Source organism: Carlito syrichta, unplaced genomic scaffold (genome assembly GCF_000164805.1).
Source record: "Carlito syrichta isolate Samal-C Ts95f unplaced genomic scaffold, Tarsius_syrichta-2.0.1 Scaffold314013, whole genome shotgun sequence".
Classification (NCBI taxonomy): domain Eukaryota; kingdom Metazoa; phylum Chordata; class Mammalia; order Primates; family Tarsiidae; genus Carlito; species Carlito syrichta.
Genome location: NW_007258109.1, coordinates 202,459 through 221,408, shown reverse-complemented (window position 1 = coordinate 221,408; position 18,950 = coordinate 202,459). Strand labels below are relative to the sequence as shown.

The window sequence follows — 18,950 nt, the reverse complement described above, 5'->3', positions numbered from 1 at the left end:
TATTGCCTTTGAATTCTATTTTTGAAAGTGTTTTCCCTTTTTATTTTTATTTTTTTGAGTCAGAGTCTCACTCTGTCGCTTAGGCTGTAGTGCAGTGGCACGCTCACGGCCACCGCAGCCTTGACCTGCTGGGCTTAGGTGATCCTTCTGCTTCAGCCTTCCAAGTAGCTGGAAGTACAGGTATGTGCCACCACACCCAGCTAATTTTTTGATTTATTGTGGAGACAAGGTCTCGTCATGTTGCCCAGGCTGGTCTCAAACCTGCAGGCTCAGGCAGTCCTCTCCCCTCTGCTTCTCAAAGTGCTGGTATTACAGGCATGAACCACTGTGCCTGGCCATGTTTTTCTTTTAATCGATTTTTGTTTTAAAGAAAAACTTTCTGTTACCTAAAGTTTACATTTATTAAATTATTGAATTTACTCAGCCTAATTGCACTATCTGGCTACATCTAGATCAGTGCTATCCAATAGAACTTCTTTGATGACAGCTATGTTTTATATCTTTGCTGTTCAATATGGGAGACTGTAGTCACATGTAGCTGCTGGGCACTTGAAATGTGGCTAGTGCAACTAAAGAAGTGAATTTTTTTTTTTTTTTGAGTTGGAGTCTCACTCTGTCACCCAGACTGGAGTGCAGTGGCCGCTCCTGGCCACCGCAGCCTCAACCTGCTGGGCTCCAGCGATCCTTCCGCCTCAGCCTTCCAAGTAGCTGGAACTACAGGTGCGCGCTACCACGCCCAGCTCATTTTTGATTTATTATAGAGATGAGGTCTCGCCAAGTTGCCCAGGCGGGTCTCGAACCCGTGGGCTCAGGCAGTCCACTTACCTCAGCCTCCCAAAGGCAGGGGATTACAGCCTGAGCCACTGAGCCCGGCTAGAAGTGAATTTTAAATTGTGCAATTTTTTTTTTAGATTGGAAAATATAGTGTATTTCAAAATTAGAGAGAGAAGAGATTCACTTCCCCAAGCGGGGAGGGTTCCAAAGCTAGGAAAACATGGCCATCATAGCTCAAAGAAGCACATGGCCAGACCACAATTTAGAAAAGCAATGACCTTTAAATTGTATTTTAATTAATTGAAATTTAAATAGCCACATATGGCTAGTAGCTACTGTATTAGGCAATGCAGCTTAGGACTTTTCCTTAGGAAATTTGGTAATGACACTGTCTGCATGTCTTAAATGTTTATATTTCTTATATCTTGAAATATCTTTGTAGTTGTTGAAAAAATGTGAAAATTTGTAGTAGCTTGGTTTATCCATTAATTTTGATCTACTAGAAACCTTTTAGAGCACTTATCATAGTTAGTTTTGCTCACTTTTGTATCTTTAGCATCTTAACTAAGTACCAGGCTTTTAGTTGGTGTTCACAGTGTGGAAATTGATGTTTGTATGGTGAATGAATGGACGAATAATCTCTGTATTTTACCTCCACACAAAAAAAAGTCTCTTAAAGTAGTACAAAAAGTAAAAAAATTGTATTGATGTTGTTACTATAATAGTAATAGTAGCTAGCATCTATAGGAGACCTATACTGTGCTAGTCACTATTCTAAGTCCTTATGTATGTTAATTAAATAAAATTTAAAAGTAAGGCTGGGCGCTATGGCGCATGCCTGTAATCTCAGCACTTTGGGAAGTAGAGGCAAGAGGATTGCCTAAGTCCAGGGGTTCAAGACCAGCCTGGGCAACTTGGCAAGACCTCTTCTCTACAATAAATCAAAGAATTAGCTGGGTGTGGTGGCATGTACCTGTAGCTCCAGCTACTTGGAAGGCTGAGGTGAAAGGATCGCCTGAGCCTAGCAGGTCGAGGCTGCAGTGGCCATGAGCTTGCTACTGCACTCCATCCTGGGCCACAGAGTGAGACTCTGACACAAAAATAAAATAAAATAAATATTTTACAATAAACCTTTGTCATAGGTATTTATGTTATTCCCATTTAAAAAATTTTTTTATTCTTACTGAGTTGGAGTCTCACTCTGTTGCCCAGGCTGCAGTGCAGTAGCACACTCATGGCCATGCCAGCATCAACCTGCTGGGCTCCAGCGATCCTTCTGCCTCAGCCTTCCAAGTAGCCAGAACTACAGGCATGCACTACCACGCCTTGCTAATTTTTGATTTATTGTAGAGACAAGGTCTCGCCAAGTTGCCTGGGCTGGTCTCAAACCCGCGGGCTCAGGCAGTCCACTCGCCTCAGCCTCCCAAAGTGCTGGGATTACAGGCTGAGCCACCGAGCCTGGCCAGAAGAATATTTTCATTTAAAAATGTTATCTAAAGCTGGGCGCGGTGGATCGTACCTGTAATTCTAGCACTTTGGGAGGCAGAGGAGAGAGTATTGCCTGAGCCCAGGGGTTCAAGACCAGCCTGGGCAACTTGGCGAGATCTCATCTCTACAATAAATTTTAAAAAATATTAGCTGGGCATATGCCTGTAGTTCCAGCTACTTGGGAGGCTGAGGCAGAAGGATCGCCTGAGCCCAGCAGGTCGATGCTGCAGTGGCCTTGAGTGTGCCACTGCACTCCAGCCTGGGTGGCAGAGTGGTAGTCCAACTCAAAAATGAAAAAAATATGTTATCTATGTTTTAAAAAAGTTAGCCAGGTATGATGGCATGTGTCTGTAGTCCCAGCTACTCAGGAGGAAGGGGGGTGAGCAGATCACTTGAGGCCAGGAGTTCAAGGTTACAGTGAGTTATGATCGTGCCACTGAACCCCAACCTGGGCAACAGAGTGTAAGACCTGTCTCTAAGTAAATAAATATGTTGTTAACATGTAATGGGCTTATTTTTAAAATGAATTAATAAGTGAGCTTTTTAAATGGAAAGAGTTCTGAGACAAAAATGCTGTTTTACACCATTAAATTCTATTACCTACCATAAATCAGATAAAATATGGGAAATATCTGGTACGATATTTATACTTGATAAGCTCAATGGTAACTTACCTTTAAGACACACTTTTTTCACATTTTAACATTTTATAAATCAAAATGTGTCCTCAGAAGAAAATTTTTAGCCACCAGGCAGGTAAATTGTGAAGTAGCTAGAATTTAGCTTTCTGTATTCTTTTACTCAGCTATTTCACATGATATTAATAGTATCACATGAGGGTGAAATTTTAATTGAATTTGTGTTACTACTTGTTTAAAATGCCTACAATACATCACCATATAATACAGCTTTGAAATGAACAATTGTCTTAGTAGAAGAATGCCTGACATATGCCATTAATTCAAAGAGAGCAAAATTGCAAAATCTCTGTCCCTAATATCAAACCTCAGCAAGGGCAGTATACTGATTCATACATCTAGGAGAATACCTACCTGTCAAAAATTTACGGATGATTTTTGAAGAAGGGATTTAACTTCCATATATATTTAGTTTTCCAAATATGGTTATTAAGCCTAACCAAGTAGAAAACACAGGCAGAAGTCTCAGGTTTTGTTATGACCAGAAATACAGCTATCAGTGCTGAACATGCTATATAAGTTGTATTCTTGAGTGCAAATCCCCAACAGAAGTTTGGGCGCCTGTTGTATGCCCGGCACTTGGGATACAGTGCCTGTCTCTGTGAAATACAGATTCTAGTGGGAAGGATGGATAATAAGTCAATATATAAGCAAGATCATTACAGACTGTGCTAAATGCTTTGAAGGAAAAGAAATGGACAGAGTGATAAGGGCTGGAAGGAGGTGGAAGCGAGGGGAAACAACTTAAGTATACAGGGAAGGCTCCTCTGGGGAGATGATATTTGAACTAAATCTAATCCAGTCACGTACAGAGAGCTGGAAGGACATGCCTCAGGTAGCAAGTACAAAGACCAAAGTTGGTCAGAAACGTGAGGGGTAATTTTTTAAAATGGTGTGTGATTGTGTGGATACGCTTATGCGCTTGTTCTTCTGTTATGCAATTTTTCTTTTAAATAAAGAATTGTTTCATGTTTTCTTCTTTAAATAGTTAATACATTACTCTTTTATTTGTTCATTTATTCATTTTGAATTGGAGTCTCACTCTGTTGGTCAGGCTTGAGTACAGTGGCGCACTCATGGCCACTGCAGCCTCGACCTGCTGGGCTCAGGTGATCCTTCTGCCTCAGCCTTCCTAGTAGCTGGAACTACAGGCACGTGCCACCACTCCTGGCTAATATTTTTGATTTATTATAGAGATGAAGTCTTGCCAAGTTGCCCAGGCTGGTCTCGAACCATGAGGTCAGGAAATTCTCTCACCTTGGCCTCCCAAAGTGCTGAGATTATAGGCATGAGCCACCATGCCCAGCCTACATTACTATTTTAAAACTAGTTTTGTAAAGTTGAGGAAATATGATGGTGTTATGATTATATTTATTTATTTGTTTGTTTGCTTGTTTGTTTTTGAGACACAATCTCACTCTGTCACCCAGGCTGGAGTGCAGCGGTACACTCACAGTCACTGCAACCTCGACCTGCTGGGCTCAGGTGATCCTTCCGCCTCAGCCTTCCAAGTAGCTGAAACCACAGGCATGTGCCACCATGCCTGGCTAATTTTTTGATATATTTTAGAGACAAGGTCTTGCCATGTTGCTAAGGCTGGTCTCGAACCCCTGAGCTCAGGCAGTCCTCTCACCTTCACCTCCCAAAGTGCTGGGATTACAGGTTTGAGTCAGTGTGCCCAACCTATTTTTTTATATTAAAGATATGGGATAAAGTTCAGAGCAGGTATACAAGTGGTCATTATATAGGTAAAGCTTGGTCCTCCCTTTGGTCCCCACTTTGCCTGATTTGAGATCAGGTACCCTTATTAATGTTGTGTTCTCCCCTCCACCCCACCCCACTCCATCAGTATCTGACTACTGTTAATCCCTTTCTTATAGTATCATGGTAAATGTTCAGGGTCTGCTTATGAGTGAGAACATGTAGTACTCTGTTCTTTGTTTCTGTGATAGATCACCGAGTATGATAGACTCTTAATCCATCCAAATTGCTGCAAAGTCTATATGCTTGTCCTTCTTTATGGCTGCATAATATTCCATTGTGCATATGTACCACATTTTTTTATCCAGTCCAGATTTAATGGGCAGCACTGTTGGTTCCATGATTTTGCTATTGTGAATGGTGCTACAGTAAACATGCATGTGCAGGTATCTTTTTTGTAGAATGACTTGAGTTCCTCCGGGTATATTCCCAGTAGGGGGATTGCTGGGTCATATGGAAGGTCAATGTCTAGTTCTTTTAGAAATTGCCACACTGTTTTCCAAAGAGGTTGTACTAGTTTGCATTCCCACCAGCAATGTAGAAGCATTCCTTTTTCTCCGCGTCCTTGCCAGCATCTGTTGTTTGTTTTATTAATGATGGTCATTCTTACTGGGGTTAGGTGGTATCTCAGTGTGTTTTGATTTGCATTTTTCTGATGGTTAGTGAGGCTGTTTTTTTTTTACTGTCGTTGTTGTTTTGAGTCAGAGTCTCACTCTGTTGCCCAGGCTGGAGTGCAGTGGCATGCTCACGGCCACTACAGCATCAACCTGACCTGCTGGGTTCCAGTGTGATCCTTCTGCCACGGAAATTCAGGCACGTGCTATCATGCCCTGCTTATTTTTTGATTTATTGTAGAGACAAAGTCTTACCATGTTGCCCAGGCTGGTCTTGAACCCGCAGGCTCAGGCAATCCTCTCACCTTGGTCTCCCAAAGTGCTGGGATTATAGGCTTGAGCCACTGCACCTGGCCTTTTGCCCATTTTTTAATGGGGCTGTTGTTTTCTTCTGGCATGTTTGAGTTCCTTATAGATCCTAGATGTTAAGCCTTTGTGAGATATACAGTTGGCAAATATTTTTTCCTATTCTGTGGGCTGTCTCCCACTCTCTTGGTGGTTTCTTTTGCTTTGCAGAAGCTTTTCAGTTTGATGAGGTCCCACTTGTCTATCTTATCTCTAATGGCATGTGCACTTGAGGTTTTGATCAGGAATTGGTTGCAAGTTCCAATTTCCATTAAGGGTGTTGCCTGTATTTTCTACAGTTCTTATAGTTTGAGGTTTTATGTTTAGGTCTTTGATCCATTTAGAGTTGATTTTTGTGGATGGTGATAGGTAGTGGTCCTGTTTCAATCTTCTGCATGTGATCAGCCAGTTTCCCCCACACCGTTTATTTTAGGTAGGGTCCTGTTTCAATCTTCTGCATATGATCAGCCAGTTTTCCCAGCACCGCTTATTGAATAAGTTCTCTTCTCCCCAGTGGTTGTTGGAGACTTTGTCAAAGATGAACTGGTTCAGAAATTGAGGTTTTGCTTCCAGAATCTCTATCCTGTTCCATTGGTCCATATGCCTATTCTTGTACCAATACCAGGCTGTTTTGATTATTGTAGGCTTATAGTAAAGTTTAAAGTCTGGAAGTGTGATATACCTCCCACTTTGTTTCCTTTGCTAAGGATTGTTTTAGCTATTCCTGGTCGTTTAGCTATTCATGGTTTCTATATGAATTTCTGTATTGTCATTTCCAGGTCTGAGAAGAATGATGTTGATAATTTAATGAATATTGTGTTGAATCTGTAGATTGCCTTTGGTAGGATGAACATCTTAACATTGTTGATTATCCATGAACATGGAATATTTTTCCATTTGTGTCTTGGATTTCTTTTGAGCAGTGTTTTGTAGTTTTCATTGTAAAGGTCTTTCATTTCTCTGGTTGGGAAGATGCCAAGGTATTTCTTTTTTTTTTTTTTTTTTTTGAGTTGGAATCTCACTCTGTCGCCCAGACTGGAGTGCAGTGGCCGCTCCCAGCCACCGCAGCCTCGACCTCCTGGGCTCCGGCGATCCTTCCGCCTCAGCCTTCCGAGTAGCCGGAATTACAGGCATGCGCTACCACGCCCGGCTGATTTTTTGATTTATTGTAGAGATGAGGTCTCGCTGCCCAGGCGGGTCTCGAACCCGCGGGTTCAGGCAATCCACTCACCTCAGCCTCCCAAAGCGCGGGATTACAGGCTGAGCCACCGAACCCGGCTATTTCATTTTTTTTTTGTGGCTATTGTAAATGAGATTGTGCTTTTTATTTGGTTCTCTGTCTACTTGTTTTGGGTGTATAAGAATGCAACTGTCTTTTCCACATTTATCTTGTACCCCCGAGACTTTTCCTAAGTCTTTTCTCAGTGAAAGCAGGTTTTTGACAGATTCTTTTGGGTTTTTGAGGTATAGGATCAGCAAAGAGGGATACCTTAACTTCTTCTTTTCCTATTTGGATACCGCTAATTTCCTTCTTTTGTCTAATTGCTCTAGCTCGGCCATCCAACATAATGTTGAACAGGAGGGATGACAGTGGTTAGCCTTGTCTTGTTCCGGTTATAATTATTATTAATACCACTATATTTCTCAATTAAAAGGTATTTCATTTTTAGTAAATTTTAATAATAATATTGGTAGAAACTGTGGAGAGTTGATGTGCTACATGTGTGATTATACACATAGATCTAGCTGGAGAAAGGCATCACCTCCAGGATGGGAGGTGGTGCCTTTCTATAGAGGAGGGGATAGTTCTGTAGGAGGGGATAGTTCTGCATCAGCCTCCCAAGTAGCTAAGACTACAGGTGTGTGCCATCACACCCAGCTAATTTTTTTGTGTGTGTGTAGAAACGAGGACTCACTATGTTGCCCAGGCTAGCCTCAAACTCCTGGGCTCAAGTGATCCTCTTGCCTTGACCTCCCAAAGTGCTGGGATTATGAGCCACTATACCTGGCCAATATGTATTTATAGCTAGATCTATTTGTCAAATTATACAGATAAGCCGGGCTCGGTGGCTCAGCCTGTAATCCTGCGCCTTTGGGAGGCTGAGGTGAGTGAATTGCCTGAGCCCACGTGTTCGAGACCCGCCTGGGCAACTTGGCGAGACCTCATCTCTACAATAAATCAAAAAATTAGCCGGGTGTGGTAGCGCGTGCCTGTAGTTCCAGCTACTTGGAAGGCAAAGGCGGAAGGATCGCCGGAGCCCAGCAGGTCAAGGCTGCGGTGGCCGGGAGCGGCCACTGCACTCCAGTCTGGGCGACAGAGTGAGACTCCAACTAAAAAAAAAAAAAAAAAAAATACAGATAATAGTTGAGATACAGAGCAGGAATGGTTTTTAATTTTTCAGAAAATAAAAGTCAATTATGTAATATCCAGTCACAGAGATATAGGAGTTATTTAAAGTTCCAGTTTTGCTTATTTTGGAAAATATGTCTTTTTTGTTATCACTTCAGTGAAATTTCCGAACCTCTAATAGCTGCTTCTTCTCCCATAACTCTTTTTGTTTTTTGGATTTTTTTTTTTTATTGAGTCTCACTGTCACCTAGACTGGAGTGCAGTGGCACACTCATAGCCACTGCAGTCTCGACCTGCTGGATTTGGGCAGTTCTTCTGCCTCAACCTTCAAAATAGCTGGAACTACAGGCACGTACCTCCACACCCAGCTAATTTTTAAATTTATTGTAGAGATGAGGTCTCACCAAGTTGCCCAGGCTGGCCTCGAGCCCTGGGCTCAGGCCGTCCTCTTACCTCTGCCTCCCAAAGTCCTGGGATTACAGGCGTGAGCCACTGCATCCAGCTTCCTCCCATAACTCTTGCCCCTTCTACTCTGTGCTTCAAGCCTCTTGGGTCTTCTTTTAGGTTCTACACCTTCCTGTGTTGTTTTTGTTATTTTTTATTTTTTTGCCATAAGACCATTCTGTAGATAGTTCCCTCTGTAAAGAATATTTTTTTTCCCCTATTTCCTTTAACTATATGGGTCCATGATATCTCAGCCTAAGCACCACCTCAGAGAAGCTTCTTTAGATTTCTTAGTATTTGGTTCCTTTGTTTTATGCTTTTTGAATGCCTTTCTTATCCTTCATCTCTTTGGTCTCCTCCACTAGTTAAATGCTTCCTTAAAATGGGTGTACATCTGGATTTGTTTATCTTTATACTTCCAGCTTCTAGCAAAATGACTAGCATACAGTTGCTGCTTGAAAAATTATTATAGGATGAATCAGTGAATCTCTTACTGACTTCCTTTTTAAAGCTTTTAGGGCAGGTAGGTGCTAAAAAACTTACAGGGACAATTACCTTAGGATTTAAATGGAACTTAAATGGATTTAAATAGTTTACATCTTACTGTACAGCTTGCTTTTTCTACTTGGGCAATTTTTCATATTAGAAAATTTATGAATCTATTTTTTCAAAAGCTTTATTTTGTATAGTGAATATATGTTTATCATCTGTTGCTGAATATATAACTCTTGCTTTTCTAGCATATCCAGTTTTGTCATTTATAACCTGTCACGTGGCTTTTTTCTGTGATATATACTTTTTAAATTAAATTTTATTTTTTTTGAGTCAGAGTCTCACTTTTGTCGACTTTGTAACCGGAGAGCAGTAACACGCTCATGGCCACCGTAGCCTCCACCTGCTGGGCTCAGGCAATCCTTCTGCCTCAGCCTTCCAAGTAGCTCACTACCACGCCCGGCTAATTTTTTGATTTATTGTAGAGACTAGGTCTCACCAAGTTGCCCAGGCTGATCTCAAACCCTGGGCTCAGGCAATCTTCTCACCTTGGCCTCCCAAAGTCCTGGGATTACAGGCTTGAGCCACTGTGTCCGGCCATATGTAGTTTGTTTATTTATTTTTTGGTTGGAGTCTCACTCTGTTGCCCAGACTGGAGTGCAGTGGCCGCTGCCGGCCACCACCGCCTTGACCTGCTGGGCTCCGGCGATCCTTCTGTCTCAGCCTTCCAAGTAGCTGGAACTACAGGTGCGCGCTATCACGCCTGGCTAATTTTTGATTTATTGTGGAGATGAGGTCTCACCAAGTTGCCCAGGTGGGTCTCGAACCTGCTGGCTCAGGCAATCCACTCACCTCGGCCTCCCGAAGTGCTGGGATTACAGGCTGAGCCACCAAGCCCAGCCTTTATGTAGTTTATTCTGGTTATATATTTGGTAAGAGCTCTGGGCATAGACTGTGCATTTTTGTCTTGGATAATGTGCAGTTTGATTTCACTCAGGATACTTGTCTTTTGTCACTTTATTTTATTTTTTTTTGAGTTGGAGTCCCACTCTGTCGCCCAGACTGGAGTGTAGTGGCCACTCCCGGCCACTGCAGCCTCAACCTGCTGGGCTCCGGCGATCCTTCCGCCTCAGCCTTCCAAGTAGCCGGAATTACAGGCATGTGCTACCACGCCCGGCTGATTTTTTTATTTATTGTAGAGATGAGGTCTCGTTGCCCAGGCGGGTCTCGAACGCGTGGGCTCAGGCAATCCACTCACCTCAGCCTTCCAAGGCACGGGATTACAGGCTGAGCCACCAAATCTGGCTTTCTTTTGCCACTTTAAAGTATAATTGCCGGCGAAAATATGAAAACATTAGGATAATAGGTTTCAAATGTATCATTAAAAATAGAAATTATGAGCCGGGTTCGGTGACTCAGCCTGTAATCCCGTGCCTTTGGGAGGCTGAGGTGAGTGGATTGCCTGAGCCCGTGGGTTCGAGACCCGCCTGGGCAACTTGGTGAGACCTCATCTCTACAGTAAATCAAAATGAGCCCGGTGTGGTAGGGCGCACCTGTAGTTCCAGCTACTCGGAAGGCTGAGGCGGAAGGATCGCCGGAGCCCAGCAGGCCGAGGCTGCGGTGGCCGGGAGCGTGCCTCTGTACTCCAGTCTGGGCAGCAGAGTGAGACTCCAACTCAAAAAAAAAAAAAAAAATAGAAATTATTTCTGAGAACTTTCTTTTAATTTTTCAAACTAAAAGCTCCAAACTATGAAGCAAGTCTTCTTTCTAAAATTTATCCTAGGTAGTTTCTTCTTTTAGTGAAAGGCACACATCATTACTTTTGGTAGTTTCTGCAAATACTTCTCTCCTCAGGTTCTATATTCCTTTCTTTTAGACATAAAAGAGGAGTAGAAGGTAAAAGAAGATGCTGGGATCTGAACGTGGTGTTGTGGAAGAATGGTTATCAGAATTCAAGGTAAATTGGATTGGGCATACAATAGTATTGTATAATTCCTTATGTCAGTAATCAAACTGCAAATAACAATGGTGCCAGAAAAATGTATGCACATCTTAAGAGATATTATCTGTGTATTGCTTTTAGTTTGCTATAATCAGAAGTGTCTGGACACTGATGGTAACCACTTTGAGCACCTCTTATAATTGCAGAAGTCAAATGTGACTTGTATTCATCTTTTGTTATCAATATACTTTGGGTATTACAATTTTAATAGTTTTTTTTCTCCTTAAAATGTGTATACATTTTTGGGGGACCATCTGTATGTGTTTTATGGAGAAACATATGCTAATATGATGTAAAGTAGAAGCAGCCAAATACAGAATAGCATTTTTCTGTAATTCCAGTTCTTAAAAACGTGTACTAATGTGAATAAAGACTGGAAGGCAATATGGAAAATGAAAATAGATGTTAGGACTGATGAGGGAATATTTATTTATTTATTTATTTATTTATTTAATTTTTGAGTTGAAGTCTCACTTTGTCGTCGAGGCTGGAGTGTAGTAGCACACTCACGGCCACCCCACCGTCGGCCTGCTGGGCTCCCACAATCCTTTGCGCCTCAGCCCTCCAAGTAGCTGGAGCTACAGGTACACGCTACCACACCTGGCTACTTTTTTTTTTAATTTATTGTAGAAACGAGGTCTCACCAAGTTGCCCAGGCTGGTCTCGAACCCTCGGGCTCAGGCAGTCCTCTCACCTCGGTCTCCCAATGTGCTGGGATTATAGACTGAGCCACCGAGCCTGGCCTTTTTTTTTGAAAGCAGTATTTATTTAGAGGACAGAAAAACTGCCACTGTGGAAGGGTTTGCCCTATTTAAGTTTTTTAATATGTTCAGTAAAAGAGAGGAGCCTCCAAACTTTAATTAAAGTCACAAAAACAGGATTTGTGCCTTATTTTTTATTTCCTGTAATTAAAAATCACACAGCTTTGATTGAAAACTAAATAATTTATGAATACTATGGAAATAAATGTTTTGTATAACCATAACCGCAAGTATTAAAATATATCCTACATTTTAAAATTAAATTAGCTTATGATGACCCATTTTAGCAAATATTTGTAAATTTGTGATTTCTAACCATTTTTATGATGGAGTAATGAGATAGGTTGTGTAATATAACATCCTAAATTAATTTGTTTCAACTCTTATGGTTATTTCTTATATTTATTACTTTTACTTTTCTTACTTGACTTTATTATAAAACTTTTAAGGAATACTTGTGTAAAATAAAGTTCCTGATTTCCCAAATATTAAGTTTAGTTTTCCTTTGGTGTTTTCTCTTAGGCATTACCTGACACTCAGATCACCAATTATGCAGCAACTTTACACCGGAAAAAAACCCTCGTACCAGCTCTCTATAGAGTTATTCAGGATTCGAATAATGAGGTAGGAGAGCTCATAAGAAAAATCGTTTCTATTTTTTTTTTTAAGTTGTTTCTACATAGTAAAATGAAACACGTGTATTAAAAACATAAATGTAATTTTGTAGTTTTCTCTCCTTACGTGGATCTGGAAAATTTTCTTTCTGCTGTTTTTCATTCTGATAGTCGCTTTGGCTTTCTCTACTCCCTTCCTTTCCATATTTTAAAACGTTTGTGTCAGATTTTTTTCCTGTTGAGGGCAGTCTGTTTTAATTCTTGATTTGAGTGACCATCATCTCAATGGATTATTTATTTAATTTGAAACTTTTCTCTGTTTCCTCTTCTGGAATGTCTCCTGCTCTGGAAGCCTTATTTTAACTGTATACTGATCCAGCTTTATTTATTCTAAGTACTGTTTACAGTTATCTTATTGATAATATGTAACTAGGTGTAATTATTCTAATCAGTGAAATCAAACGTATAACATGTAATGATGCTTCTAGTAACTTTAGCCTGAAAAGAATCAGAGGAAGCACTTTTAATCTAAATATTCAAGATCAATAAGCTTAGAATAAGAGTTTTCTATTATTTAGCCTTATGATAGAAAGAAAACGTACAACTTTTGAATCTGTATGTTAACGTATGCAAAATACACACATTATCTTTCCATGAACACAATAGTATGACATACAGTTTTATCACCACTGGATTCATGTATGATTTAAAATGAAATGAAAGGAACACACAGGAAAGTAGCTTCTTATCTTCCCAGATACAGCCTCCAAGAGTGCCTCTGCTGTGTACTGGAGGGAGTTTGAAGAAGTTCAGGTAATCATCTCCTAACCAGCAGCTTAACTTAAAAGTGCATCTTCATTTTTGTCCTATCACTAAAAACTTGCTTATTGACCTCTTTCTTTCCTGTCTCCTAAATTTGGATTGGCAGTTAGACTTGCATCTGTTGCTGTATGTAGCAGCAATTGCAGGATTCATTTGCTGCTTTTTCTCTTGCAGTATATATCTGAATGTTTTATAACTTTAAGTATGGGTAATGTATTACATGAATATCTGTCTCGGTCAGGAGTTTTCAGACTTCTCTGAATAATGAATGTGTGTATTCCCTACCCCTTGTTTTGCGCTATCTTAACATTTAAGCTTTGCTTATTAAAATTTGTTTGAATGCCTTCTATTTAGATTGTAAGCTCTTCATGGGCAGTGGTCAGATATTTTATATTTGTTACTTCCCTAGAATATCATATTTTAACATGTACATTAACAGGCATGTAATAAATATTGGAAGAACAGTGAAGTACAAAATGAGATTTTAAAGTGAGGTTACTTTCATTAGGTCTCACAAATGTATACAAAGTATCCTTTTTCAATACTTTGGAAGCTATAACATTTTTTAAAAGTTATTCTTATTACTTTCTGTTGTCATATTTCATAATATTAATGTATGGGAACTTGGGGTCATGGCTAGAAATGGAAAAATTACAGCTTGAGAGATCCGAGCTCAAGATCCAGCATTTATTATAAAATCAACCAGTTGCTAGAGCAGGTCTGGGTTTCCATCCTTTCTCCTGTCAGGTATAAGGTTCTAACCATGTATTCTGACTTAAGAAAAACAGAACAACAAGTTCTATAGAATCTCAAAACAATTCTGGACTTAGGCTGGAGTACAGTGACACACTACCAGCCACCACAGTCTTGACCTGCTGGCTTCATGTGATCCTTCTGCCTCAGCCTTCCAAGTAGCTGGAACTACAGGTGCGCACTACCACCCCTAGCTAATTTTTGGATTTATTGTAGAGTCGAGGTCTTGCCATGTTGCCCAGGCTGGTCTCTCGTCTTAGCCTCCCACAGTGCTAGGATTACAGGCGTGAGCCACCATGCCCGACTAGAAAGAGATCCCTTTTAATCCTGATTCTGAATATTCTGAAACATAATCAAATGTCCTATTTAGTTAACAAATTATTGCATAAAATTATCATGTACCATTTTTTAAGTGAATTGGAACTTACGACAGTCTTATAATTTTGTTTCAAAGGCCATATAAGTTTAGAAGTTTAATATTACGTGTCATGGCCAGCCTGTGATACAGCTTCAGTTTTACTTTCTAGACCAACATGTTGCTTGTTTTCTCCTGCCCCTGCTTTCAGATCTCCTAGTCAGCAGTTAGGAGTTCTACCCATCACCTTTTCATGATTGGGATGCCTTTCCTCCTCCCTCCAGTGTCTCATGTCTGTCTTTTCCTAGCTTACTTTTTGTGGCCCGTCGTTATAGTCATTTCCTTGTACACTGTGTTAGCTCCTTTGCCTCTCATTTCCTTAATTCATATTCATCATATCAACACTGGAGAAAACCCAGCCATCCATATTCTTCATGCCTATACCTGGGCAGTTGAACATGCCTGGAGAAAACACAATTTGGTTGACTTTCTCCACTTTAAATTGAACTGCAAATCTCCAATGGACACATCATGTGTAGCTGTGCAGTCTTTACTTTCTGGTATACTGTCTAATGGTTAATTTTATACCTTCTTTTTCACCATACTTCTGTCCTTCTTCCTCTTCACTTCCAGCCTGCTTTCTAGATCATTAAAAAGAAAATCATTGGGAAGCCAGGCATGTTGGCTCATGCCTGTAGTCCCAGCACTTGGGGAGGCTGAGACAGGAGGATCACTTGAACTCAGGAGTTCAAGACCAGCTTAAGTAACCTAGTGATACCTCATCTCTACAAAAAATAAAAAAAAATTAGCTGGGTGTGATGGTACACACCTGTAGTCCCAACTCCTCGGGAGGTTGAGGTGAAACGATTACCTGAGCCCAGGAGGTCAAGGCTGCAGTGAGCCAACATCATGCCACTGCACTGTAGCATAGATGACAGAGTGAGACCCTGACTCACGAAATAAAATAAATGAGAGCTTTCTTGTTTTCCTATTCAAGTCTACCACTCTATCAGCATCCCAATCCACACTCTCTTGCCTTTTCTTCTGTTCAATGGGTGAAGTGTCCCAGGCTGCATCAAAAGCTATCTATTCTGATTAGACCTGGATCCCATCTCTCTAGCTACCTTAAGGATTCTGTTTCTGCGATTATCCCTTCTCTTCTCCATAATTGATGTTTTTCTTTCCCTGCTAAGTAGAATGTGGCAAACAACCATATTCCCTTTTTTTTGAGCCAGGTTCTCACTCTGTTGGCTAGACTATAGTGCAGTGGCACAATCACAGCTTATTACAGCCTCCAACTCCTGGGCTTAAGCAATCCTCCTACCTCAGCCTCAAGTAGCTGGGATTATAGGTGTGTGCCATGACACTAAGCTAATTTTTTTATTTTTTGTAGCGATGGGGCCTCACTATGTTGCCCAGAATGGACCCATTTAAAAAAAATCCTTCTTTGACCTTGCATCCTATTTTATTATCTGCCTCATTCTCTGTCCCTTTTCACAGATGAATTTGATAAAATATGGCTTACTTATAGCCTCTGTCTACTTGGCTCCATTTCTTCACTTTACATTCTTTCTTTTTTGAGTTAGAGTCTCTGTTGCCCAGGCTGGAATGCAGTTGACCTGCTGGACTTAGACAAGCCTTCTGTCTCAGCCTTCCAAGTAGCTGGAACTATAGGCACGCACCACTATGCCCGGCTAATTTTTTGATTTATTGTGGAGATGAGGTCTCACCAGGTTGCCCAGGCTGGTCTTGAACCCCTGGTCTCAGATAATCCTCCTACCTTGACCTCCCAGAGTGCTGGGATTATAGGCTTGAGCCATCGTACCTGGCACTTTCATTCTTTAACCCACTCAAGTTAGGCTTCAGTCTCCACTATTCCACTCAAAATGCTCTCAATGTGTTCATCAGATAGCATGTCTCTTAGTAATTATCATGTCAAAACAGTGTTTGCTAAGTTTAGGAAAGGTGTCAGTTATTCTTATAATTTTTTCTTAACCTGAGGATAATGATCTTTAGCACATTTTGATGTGGGAGGTAGTGGATTTAAGGAAGGTCAGAATCATTTATTATATTGAGTATTTGAGAACATGGTGGCATGATACATATGCTTAGAATGAAAGGTTTTAACAGATACATTGGCAAGTTTTTAAGTCTTATTTTGCAGTGTTATCTGATTTAAAGTTACTGAATTGCCAGCATCCACCCTTTATCCCCTTTTAAAAAAGACTAGAGTAATAATTTTGGTAACTCTGTATTTCTTTACTGTGCTCAATCAAAATATATTGTCCTACATGCCACTGTACCTGTAACTACTGAGGAAGAGGGGTTTAGGTCTTTATACAGAAACTCATCATTATTGTACCATGTCTCATGAAATTTAGAGACAGTAGTCTTTGGAGAGTAAAGAAGATATTTAACTTGAAATATAAGTATATACTTTTTTTTTTTTTGAGTTGGAGTCTCACTCGGTCGCCTAGACTGGAGTGCAGTGGCTGCTCCCGGCCACTGCAGCCTCGTCTGCTGGGCTCCGGCGATCCTTCCGTCTCAGCCTTCATAGTAGCTGGAATTACAGGTGTATGCTACCATGCCCGGCTGATTTTTTGATTTATTGTAGAGATGAGGTCTCGCTGCCCAGGCGGGTCTCGAACCCGCAGGCTCAGGCAATCCACTCACCTCAGCCTCCCAAAGGCGCGGGATTACAGGCTGAGCCACCGAGCCCAGCTAAGTATATACTTTTAATAAATAAATGTGTGAGAGCAACAACAATCTTTTTTTTTTTTTTGAGTTGGAATCTCACTCTGTCCCCCAGGCTGGAGTGCAGTGGCATGGTCACGGCCACTCCAGTGTCGACTTGCTGGGCTCCAGCTATCCTTCCACCCCCGCCTTCCAAGTAGCCAGAACTATAGGTGTGTGCTACCATGTCTGGCTAATTTTTTTTTTTTTTTTTGGTAGAGATGAGATTTTGCTGAGTTGCCAGGCTGGTCTTGAACCCACGGGCTCAGGCAGTCTACTCGCCTGGGCTTCCTAAAGTGCTGGGATTATAGGCTGAGCCTCCAAGCCTGGCCTAGAGCAACAATCTTTACTACCCCAAAAGAACTGAATATTGCTGTCAATATTTAAGAGAGAGAACAGGAATTGACTGTTTTTCAAAAGTTTATTACTTAGTCATTTTTGGCACTGTGTGGAATATGCTGTTTGTAATTAAACAATCCTCTTCTTCATTATAGTAGAAGAAATGTGGTAGAGTGGAAAAAAATCAACTTGATGTTATAATACCTGAATTTAGTGTCTTCTTCCACCACTAACTTCTGTGACCTTTGACAAATTCTCTGACTTGTCTAGACTCCAGTGTAATGAGAGTTGGAAATTTTTTTTCTTTTGAGCTGGAGTTTTTCTCTATTACTCAGGCTGGAGTGCAGTAGCATGATCATGACTTACTATAACCTTGACCTCCTGGGCTCAAACATTCCTTCTGTGTCAGCCTTCCAAGTAGCTGGGGCTACAGGTATATGCCCCCACACCCAACCTTTGTGATTTTAAGTATATATATATTTTAAAAACTGTCCTCTGATATTGATTTCACATAAAGGACTTAGTATTTACTAGACTAGGGTATGTGTGTGTGTGAATTTTTTAAGGTTTAGAGTTCTTCTTCAAGAGCTAAGCATAACTCACCTAGATATATTAATTGTACACCTGAGCTAGATTTGTTGACTTTAATTTTATAATTGTGATAGTAATTTTTATTCTAGAGTGTTAGATTATTACAGACATACATAACTGCATTCAAGCAAATTTCCAAATGTCATGTGCATTATGAGGTGAGCATATGAAATTCTTGAACTGTTATTCATTTTTTAAAGTTAGTGTTAAACTTTAATTTAAATATTATATTAAAGTTTCTTATTGGAGTTTTGTATGAATTTTAAAGTCATAGCCAGTTTTGTGCAGTCTGCAGTTACTCCAGCAAGACCATTCTAAATTGGGAACACATATTTAGGGAAAAGTGGGGAAGTTTATTTTAACTGGTCATTTTCTTCAGTTTTCAGGTTGTGAAGTTTCTTATGAGGTATATTGTGTATGTTGTATTAAAAATTAGAGCTGGGTGCTGTGACTCATGCCTGTAATCCCAGCACTTTGGGAGGTAGAGGTGAGAGGATTGCCTAAACCCATGGGTTCAAAACCAGCAACTTAGTGAGACCTCGTCTCTACAATAAATAAAAAAATGAGCCGAGTGTGGTGGCGCACACCTGTAGTTTCAACTGCTTGGAAGGCTGAGGCAGGAGGATTGCCTGAGCCCAGCAGGTCAAGGCTGAGGTGGTCGTGAGCATGCCACTGCACTCCAGCCTGGGCAGCAGGGTGAGACTCTGACTTCAAAAAAAAAAAATTGACCAATTAAACACTGAAAAAAGCTATTTCTGTATGTCTTTTCCTTTGCAAAATCTTTTAAATAAATAGCGAAATTTAAGTCAAATTTAAAACATAAAAGTAATCAGTTTGTTTTACTTGTACACATTAAAAATATTAGCTAGAATTTTGGATGCCCAAGTATTATGTATTGCGAAATCCCTTCTGCTATAGAATGGTACATAATTTATATAAATCACAGTCTCCGTTGAGTTTTAAAATCTATTTTGAACAAGATTATTTAAAAATTACTTTATTTCAATGAAAACT

General features: G+C 40.5%; 1 protein-coding gene across 4 annotated transcripts in view; it reads left to right on the top strand.

The window, feature by feature from the left end:
• The window catches only part of FAM126B (family with sequence similarity 126 member B), an 89,556-nt gene that overhangs the window by 39,386 nt on the left and 31,220 nt on the right, over window positions 1-18,950 (top strand). For 3 of the 4 annotated variants that reach the window (XM_008070781.2, XM_021718918.1, XM_008070779.2), the window contains exons 4-5: window positions 10,843-10,923; window positions 12,252-12,353. In XM_008070781.2, the coding sequence (XP_008068972.1) occupies window positions 10,873-10,923; window positions 12,252-12,353 (153 nt within the window). In that variant the 5' untranslated portion in view covers window positions 10,843-10,872. Of the gene's footprint in view, window positions 1-10,842; window positions 10,924-12,251; window positions 12,354-13,100; window positions 13,157-18,950 lie in introns of all 4 variants that reach the window. The other variant, XM_008070782.2, reaches the window with a different exon arrangement.